The 10036-nt window shown below is 30.7% G+C and overlaps 1 protein-coding gene across 2 annotated transcripts; it reads left to right on the forward strand.

The window, feature by feature from the left end:
• The first annotated feature begins 885 nt into the window (after window positions 1-885).
• On the forward strand, window positions 886-9630 carry LOC125064506 (troponin C, isoallergen Bla g 6.0301). Of its 2 annotated transcripts, none has more exons than XM_047671588.1 (6): window positions 886-1006; window positions 2801-2831; window positions 8366-8509; window positions 8683-8802; window positions 9065-9196; window positions 9355-9630. In XM_047671588.1, exons 1-6 carry the CDS (start codon window positions 983-985, stop codon window positions 9381-9383), a joined length of 480 nt encoding a protein of 159 aa, XP_047527544.1. In that variant the 5' UTR covers window positions 886-982; the 3' UTR covers window positions 9384-9630. The 2 variants fall into 2 exon arrangements, with proteins under 2 accessions (XP_047527544.1, XP_047527545.1); XM_047671589.1 differs by lacking the exon at window positions 886-1006 and adding an exon at window positions 2428-2432.
• The last annotated feature ends 406 nt before the right edge of the window (window positions 9631-10036 follow it).

Raw genomic sequence — 10036 nt, forward strand, 5'->3', positions numbered from 1 at the left:
TGTCATGCTAAGAATATTATATAGAACACAAGTGTGCATTTTCTATTTCCTTAATTTTATAATACGATGGCATCCGACGCGACCAGGTAGAGGGCCAACGGCTTTTGGTGCTATCTGAGGCAAAGGAATTATAAAATATTTCTTGCCAACAAAAGTCATTGAGGTTTTTTCGATTCAAATCGGGACTTCAGCTCAAGTCCTCATTTTAGTATTTAAAATAGTTTTTATGTTCAATGTTCCTTTTGATTAAACATAATATTATAGTTTTGATTTTGCGTAGTACGTCCAACATTATATCTGTAGCAATGGCAAGTTTTTTTTTTCATATCCACTATACCACAGCGTACAAAAAGTTAAATAACATTTTTGAATTACCCGTAACGCCTTTAGCAAAATGGACAACAAAATTGTGACAACTGCCAACAGTGCAATCATTAGCTACAAAATGAATAGATAAGACATCCTCTTCATTAAATCGTCAATTAAGAATATAATTTATTATTAAGACTATTTCGAAAGTTGTCTCATTTTGATCATATACAAATTATAGATAGTTACACACAGAAAAAAACCAAGCAACTTGTGTAAATAATAAACGGCTACACGGCAAACGACTCGAATACCTACACTATTCGCGTTTAGTGATATAGCAAATGCTTGTACCGAGGGCAAGGCGGGCGGCTCGTTTTGCTTACACACCACGCCGCTTGTTTACGTTTTTACTGACCACGTTTCTGACTAAAAATACGATAGCATCCTGCCGTTTGAGGCTCGCGCCATTGGTCGGCGCAAACGCAGGAAACCGGGGAAGACTTGCCGAAACGGCCGCCTCCCCTTTACCCCCGCACCTCCGCTTATTTTATGTGAAAGTATATGAAAGGCCAAACTCGTAAAGCAGCAGAAATAACCCTGGACGCTGGAATCAGCAAACTCGCGGTCAGTCGTGTTGTGCGTCTCACAGTGCTAACTAGTGACATTAAACATGGTTCTGGACACAGAAGACTGGGTAGGTGAAATTTAAGATATTCCAAAAAAAAAAATATTTTTGGGAATAACTTAAAACATTTTTGGGATATACATTAATGGAACTCCATTTACATTCCACCTAAACATATTAGGTGTCTCAACGTTTTACACCAACTGCCTTTTACTGGTTTACTTTGTATAAGATATGTCATTATGAATGACCATTTTTAAAACATCAACAATTTTCAGTATGTATATATTTCGAATAAAAAGTAATTAAAATATCATCTAAAAAATATATTAGTTCATTTTAATTACCTTACTGCATCAGTTAGAAATGTAAATTATTTTTTTCAATATTTTATTAACATCAATCTTGAATAGAATTTAATTAATTTTTTTGGGGAAAGTTATTTAATATTATTTATAATAATATTATAAAAAATAATAAACTATAATATACAATTTTATTTTATTACTTTTAATACAAAAGGCATTGACTGACTTACTATCGAAGCTCAACTTGACCTACACAAAACCTTATAATTTAGAGTAGATATATATTACCATAGGTCAACTTTCATTTCTTAGTTCTATCTAGACAGGAACTTAAAAATGAAATACTTTTATTCATTCATCCAGTCATTCCTTTCATTCAACTTTATTCAATCGCACCATTCAAAGTTTTATTCATTTAAGAATAATTTAGTACAAACGAATGCTCATACGTTTTTGGGATTATCGTCTGATCGCAATAACATATTTTATAGTTTACGATCAGCGAAGTCACAAAGAGTGATTGTTATTAAATTTACTCTTTCAAATATACTTTTGTTGTATTTTGAAAACATACACTGCTGTAATAAAGTAATGAAACAGATAAAATCAACGTTTTATTGCTTCAAAAAAGATTTTATATACAACTTTTCTATTCGCTCCGAAACTTTTACAATTTTTTTTATTGGCGAATATATGGTAATAAATTTAATTCTAAATGCGTAATATTGTTATAGAACAGTCCGAGTTTAGCTAATCAAATTCAAATAAATCTAAATTTTATTAAATTCTTAACATTCCCTGATAATCATTATTATTAACGCTGATCAAATATTATTAGTAACCTTATATCTTATCTAAAACATGTGAATATGCTTATAGAAGTGGCCGACGCAAGACCAATGATTCTATTTTAGTTTCAATTGCACGTAAAATAAATTTATTACGCCCCACTTACGTTAGCGTCCACGAAAACTTGCCTTTATGACCTACATATTTGATACGAAAACATTAAAAAAAACATATTTAAAAATAATTTATATATATTTTGTAATACGATTAAGAAAACTAGATATTTTATGTATCATTTTTTTTTTAATAATTTCAGTCTTGGCATTCATAAAAACCATTCAAAATAGTTTATTGTCTCTGTTTTAAATTATTTAAGTAGATATGTAAAAGTGTGCTCTGTATCTCAATCAAACTCAATTACCTTTTATTTTTTCAACCGCCATTGCGATTATCATTTTTATCAAGTATTAAGCTAAATTCTTAAACATAGTGTCTTAGTTTATTTATAATAAAAAATATTCTTGGCAACAAAAACTTAAAATTAAATACAACGTGGAATGTACAATAACGCAAAAATTGAAAATCTAGAAACACTTTCTAAGAAAAAATCTAAATGACGATCTTGGCAGTATCGCAGCCGTTATCTTGCAAACTACACAGATATTGTCTTAATTACTACTTTATCCTTCGTTGAATTCGTACTAAAATATAAATTGCAACAAAAATAAACGACTGCTGACTTTATAAATTCTTTCATTTGTTTCAGGCTGATGAGCTCCCGCCGGAACAAATTGCCGGTAAGTTATTGACTAATAATAATAAAACTAAATCATCATAATAAAAAAGATAGTATAAAAATATTACATATCATAATGTTTACTTTGAAGAATAAAAAAAAACTAACTCAATATTGGCGATAAGCCAAAAACACAATAGAGGCCTGACTACATAAATTTAACGGACATGGGCTCTATCTTATATATTTATTCTTAAAAATGATGTGTGGGTTTTAATTAATGTTACAGAAATAACATTTGAAACAACTACAATGGGGCGTGACTCGTAAAAAGTTAAATTATTATGACTACTGACATGGATTATTATTTATCAAACACTTTACTTGGTGCATAATTATGCATTGATTCGTTTTGCGTTAACTTATTACCTACTTTTTTTTGACTATCGAGTATTCTTTTAAATAAATTATATTGTGTTTATTATTGTTTTATATTTGTTTATTAACATCAAATGATATTATTAAAATTAAATATACAAGGAATAAGTAAGACAGTCGGGTGACTTAATAGGTATGAAGAATTTAAAACAACTTGTCTAAAAGGTTTATCTGCATAAAATCAATAAGCATAAGAATGTGTTTATATATATATATATATTTGTCAGACAATTTAATAGATCACTTATACTAATATTACAATGTGGAAAGATAAGGATGTTTGTAATCGATAGACTCTGAAATCTACTGAACCGATTTTAATATTAGCTGAACTACTGCTTCGCCTTTGGTTTATAGTATGATGTATCAAACCCTGAAATAATATTTCATAAATGAGTTATCTTGAAAAAATATTATTTCAAATTGAACTGTTAGATCTTAACAATAGCGCGATCCAAAAAATCTTTACTTTTATATGGTATTTTAATGGTACAGAATATATAAAACATGGAAAGGTACAGAAATAGGTACTCAAGTATTGATCTGTTAAGATAATTATTTTAGTATTGGTTAGCTTATATGAGTTTGTATCCTCCGACAAACCAAAAACAGTTTGTTTATATCTTTCGAATAATTCTCATTCGCAGGCAAAAGTTCGGAAGCCCAATATAAAATTCAGTATCCTGTATGCATTTCCGCTTGATCTTTCACGTCACTTTTTGGAAACGTATCGTAGAATACACCTTGGAGATTATTATCAATAACCAAAAACAGTTAATGACTTTTATTTGGTCCTTAATAACCTTTAGCAGTTACGGGTATAAAAAATGTACTAAACCCCATCTAGGCATTCTAGGCCAGTAAAACGAGATTTTTAAGTGAACTGCTTAGTATTGACATGAAGATTTTATTGAATTAGAAGGAACTGTGCTGTGCTCTATGATGTTTATTTATAATTGTAATAACAGTATTACAGTACAGTACAGTACCTTTATTTATTTTTTAGAAATTCAATAGTTATATCTAGTTTACGTTGACAAAATTATTTAAGTATCCTTAATTTAGACAACTTATTTCTATTCGTTTTTCTAAACGTACTCGAAAGTGTATACTATACGAAAAACCGTAAGGGTAGCTACTTTCAGTATAGTAAAAAATCTAACAATAGTATTACAATTTTTTTATCATCACTAACGTCTTGTCAGCGTGATACGTAAAAACAGTGAAACTTAATTCCTTCGTTGAAAGCCGACTGTTCGTTGGAACAGCAATACCTACAGCTGTCCAATTGTTGAGTGACGGTTACCGTAGGAGATCTACTCTTAAAGAAAAATAGTAACTAATCTCATATAATATATAAAACATAATAATTATAATCGTATTTAAATGTAAATACAATATAATATAAATAAATGAATGATTACTTTGTATCTTAAGTGAAATCATTTAATACAAAATGTACAAGTTATTTTCTGCACTCAGCGATTTTGTTTAAATAAATAGCTACAAGGAAAATGTTATTATAACATTAATTTACATTAATAGTTACGCGCATTAGCTAATGTTTGTTATTATAAAAAGGGGCAAGTTCGGGCGGGCGGCAACCGTAGCGTGGTAACACGCTTGGAACGATGCCAATGGACCGTGGATCAGATAAAGCGTTCTATACTCAAACTTTGAAGAAATTCGATTACAACATTTAGGTAAATTTTATTAGCACCCTGTATTTATAAACTAGATTAAAAAAATTGTCAAATTTGTTAAAATGTAGAATAATATAGAAAGGATAGAATTTGTCTAAATTAGTTAGATATGTATGTACATATACATTGTTTAATGAAGAACTCTTTTTTGTGACTAATCCGATCATTTAAAAGACTGAGCAATATTTTTTGTAGTTAAATATGTGGGTGTAATACCAGCATTCATTAGTAAGTAAAGTTGGGGAAAGATCAGAAATGGGGTGAAAAGATCATACCGATTGAATTTCCGACTGATTTAAGTACCTTTTTATTGACCTTGTTCTCCAGGAGAAACGAGCTAATAAAACTAAAATAGACTAGCGACTGGAAAATATACAAAAAGTGGTCAAATTAACCGGAAGTAACCGGAATCCCAACTTGCTTTAAAGTATATTTATCATATATACATTCCTGATTCAATGCCGATGTAATTCGAATCTATTTCTCACAAAAATAAACCTCAGCTTAATCGTAACTGAGGATTAAATCTACTTATTTTCAACGGTTATGATACGAGTCTATTTTTATTCCGATTCAACTTCGACCGAACTGCAACTGGATCGTTGTGTTAGGAGAATAGAAAAACGGCTGAATGGCAACGACAACGATTCGATGGCGATAAAGTGACAATTAGTTAGATAAATTGGCGCCCAGTGCGGGCATTTATTATCTCCTCTCGTTTTGGTATTAAACACGTGGTAGAAGATAAATAAATTAAATTTTCGAATACTTAGTAGTATTTTCCTAGATTTCAACTCGCAGATCTTTGGTTGTGACCTACATGTTCTATGTACTAGGCCATCTCGGCTCATAAGTAAATATTTTTATAACAATTCCTTATCCCATTTATTTGGGGCCACGGCACTGTTTTCCTCAATATTGTATTTTATTTGTTATTCATGAAAACAATATTCCTTGCGGTTGAAATAACCATGATAAAAATATATTTAATGAGACATGAAATTATTTTTAAAATACAAAATTGTTTAGTCTGAGATCATGACTTTTGATTTTTGACAACAACTATAGCAGAATGTCCTCATTTTGAACGACCCTGGGAGGACAGTGGGTAGATAATAATTAATAAACTTGTAAAACCTAAAAAAAAAGCAATAAAGCGCATGGGGCTTTGAGACAACTGCCAAGATATCTTGATGATCAAAATTAACTACTCGTAGCTGGCGAAAATAAAAAATATGTTTTTAAAACTATATAGTTGCCAAATTACCAAAATATCATAGAACAGCTGCGTAATCGTAGCTTAATCTGGACCTTAGATTATCGTGCGTGTTAAATCATTTAATAGTAACGCGTTTTTATTTACGTTTTGATTAATTCTTGTCATATATTCTAATTAATAATGATTTAAGAACAACACTAAGATACAAGAATACCTAACAAAAGTCGTGATGGTCTAGTGAACATGGATGGATCATGGATCTTAAACGAGAGATTGCGTGTTTAGATCTGGTTAAGCACCAATGAGTTTTCGTGTGCTTAATGTGTTTCAAATTCACTTCGTATTCAACGGTTAAGGAAAACGTCGTGATGAAACCTACATGATGCGTATAAAAATCTACAACATAATATCTGAAGGCCTAGACCCTGCAGTATACTTTAAAAAAAATTGGAGTTGTAACAATGTTTGTAAGCTATTCTTAACATTCAAAACAGCTACATAGAAATAGCAGAACTATTTAAGCTTTGATAATAACCTGTGTTATGTAGTTCACAACTACTATTTCTGTTGCTTCTTGGTTCACATTAAAACAATGTTAAACATACTCCTAAGTTTGTATGATTTAATGTCCGTGCGTTAAACTTTTTACGTCATTATTTCAATGAGTCAAATGTTTAAAATTTGAAAAATGATCGAATCGATTTATCTTTCAACTCTGACGATAAAAATTTGAAACAGTTTATTTCTGAAAAAAAAAAAATAACATTTTGATATTATTCTATATCTTCATAAAATAATGACGCACGTTCCGAAATATACCGCAAGCAAGCAAATTATTATGAAATTTTATTACTGCCGTCAGTCGCCAGCGTATAGAAGTTGTCATGTAGCATTCATGGGTTAAACGATAACTCATTTTTCATACACAGTTTATGTTCCCTTCATATTATGAACTCGAATCCCACGAGTTTGTTAGATCTTTTTATATAAAAATACAACTTAACATCTGCAGACAGTATATCTTTGACAATTGACATATATCTTGATAATTTATTATAGCAGGTACGAGTGAATTTAATTCAAACAAAATATCAAATGCAATCTAATTTTTATTTAGTGCTATTAAGATAATTATTTGACAAATAAATAAATTCAAATATTTGAGGCTCTCTTTTCATGCCAAATATTTTAGACACATTTTACGTCTTTGTCTTTTTAAATGTACCTCTGCTGGGTTAAGGTCACCTCTCCCTTTTAAAAAGAAAGGTTTATTCCAAGACGCTGCTCAAATCAAATTGGTGAATACCCATGTGGCAGAATTTCATTGAAATTAGATACGTTATGCAGGTTTGCTAATGTTTTCCTTCATCGCCGAACACGAGAAGAATTACAAACACAAATTAAGCATATACAAATTCAGTAGTGCTTGCCTGAGTTGGAGCCTGCAGTCATCGGTTAAGATGCATGCGTTATATACCAATGAGCCATGGGTTTTCTCGCCATCTGTTTGGTTGTTTGAGTTTAATTTAAATTTGATGTCTCAATTTAAAACGTATTATTCAAATTATTTTAATTTGTTTATTTTAAAAATAGAAGTTACAATTTGTATTTATAACTATTTACCAGATTTTAAATAAATTTTATAGTATGAAATAAATCCATTTAACTTAGATTCATTTTCGATATATATATTTTTAATCGATTACATAAAATTCTTTCATATTTTGCTCTACTTAATCCAGAAACAGAACCGGTAGTTTCTTGCACTATTGTTATAAAAACATTTACAAAATATTCTTTAATACTCACTACATCGATTACATCAATGAAATAACAATAATCTTGATGTATTTGGTTTATCTTTTAAATTACTAACTGGCCTAAATACGCGTTGCCTCTCCACGCAACGCGCATCGACGATGCACCACACTGCTGCACCAAAATAACCGTATTGCACAACTTATTCGCACTACATCTAAGAGCATTGAACCGACATCCTAATCTTACCACAGCCGGTCTAACGTTCAGTGCGACTGTTTTAATTACCGGCGAAACACTGGGACACTAGAACTTTAGAACCAGGCATTTTTCAGTAATCAAGCATTTATTATTTATTGGTCGGAATTGTGCCATGAGTGCACTCAACGTTGAGGGTATGTTAGGTCATAATTAGTATATTAACCCTCTATTATATAACATGTAATCAGGTTTGATTGAATACGTGACTTGTTGCAGTCCTTCGCAAAGCGTTTGATGGCTTCGACCACAACCGCTCGGGCAGTATTCCATGTGACTTCGTAGCTGACATTCTTCGAATGATGGGACAGCCCTTCAATAAGAAGATCCTCGAAGAGCTCATCGAGGAGGTTGACGCTGACAGTGAGTATCTATTTCTGTAAGCTAACAAGTTCAGTTTAGGTGATTGTGAAATATAAAAGAAGACATTGAATAATTTTGTTAAAAACGATTTAATAACGGAAATCAAAAAAGTATTCTTATTGTTTTTACAAGGATATGTTTTATAGTACTTAGTATGTAATGCAATATTTCAGAGTCTGGTCGTTTAGAATTCCCTGAATTCGTAACCCTCGCTGCCAAGTTCATCGTTGAGGAAGACGCTGAGGCTATGCAAAAGGAACTTAGGGAAGCTTTCAGATTATATGACAAGGAAGGTAAGATGGCGATCCTTCTATTAATATATTGCTTACGTATGCGTTCAGGAGATACAAATTAACTAATTATGTGATCAGTTATTATTAGCACAATGTTCGATCGATAACGTTTATAATGAGCAACTTTGAAATTAACTTGTTTGATCTATTAAGTTAACTTTCTAGAATTACAACATATTTTTAATGTAATTTTAGATCGTATATTTTGTACGTCATGCTTAGTATTACTTATATTAGGAAAGTAAATATACTTTAATTACAGGCAACGGTTACATTCCCACATCGAGCTTGCGTGAAATCCTCCGTGAATTGGACGAGCAGCTGACGGACGATGAACTCGACGGCCTCATCCAAGAAATCGACACGGACGGCAGCGGCACTGTTGACTTCGATGGTATAACTATACAATTATACAATATGTACAATTTTACATTTATAGTAGTTATATAATGAAATACAATGATAATATCTATCAAATTATACATTTTTTTCTCTATTTAAAAAAAAATAATTATAGCAATTTATTTTCATGTTTAATTTTCGTTGTTTCAGAGTTTATGGAGATGATGACTGGGGAATAAACTAATTTATCTAAATGCTTTTATACTTTAATATGATTTAATTTTAAGTTAAATATATTTCATACATTTTGGTACTACAACCTTCGAGTCTTGGAATTATTGAACTAAACATACACTGTCATTGTAAGAAAACTAAAGAATAACGTATGTATGTATTGTAAAAAATGATCCCTTGTTCTCGTTCAACTGATGCGTGTGGCTGAGAAATGATTATATATACTTTATTAATAAATCTTTTACAACACTATTCTTATCTTTGATTGTTGAATATGAAAGTTTTTGGCACAAAGAAACGCGAGGGAAACGAGAGAAACTTCAAATGAAATGTTCGTCCAGAAATATCATTGTAGAAATGTTGCGTGATAAAAATAATAAAGTCACTGTTTTTATACCGGACGCCAAATTGTCCTAGATAATTTTGATGGCATAAAATGCAGAAGTTTGGCTCGTCGCCAGTCGAAAGTAATGGATCTATTTAAAATGCTATTCCGCTGATAATAAACTCTGGAGAATATTTCTATCTCCGTATTATATGATATTAAATAAAAACACCTATGAATATTACTTCTTTATTATTAGATAATTCTTTGATATTTGAATAATTTTCATGTTGACACATTAAATGTTCTAAATTACATTGGTGATATAAAAGA

The sequence above is a fragment of the Vanessa atalanta genome, chromosome 6 (assembly GCF_905147765.1).
Source record: "Vanessa atalanta chromosome 6, ilVanAtal1.2, whole genome shotgun sequence".
NCBI lineage: Eukaryota > Metazoa > Arthropoda > Insecta > Lepidoptera > Nymphalidae > Vanessa > Vanessa atalanta.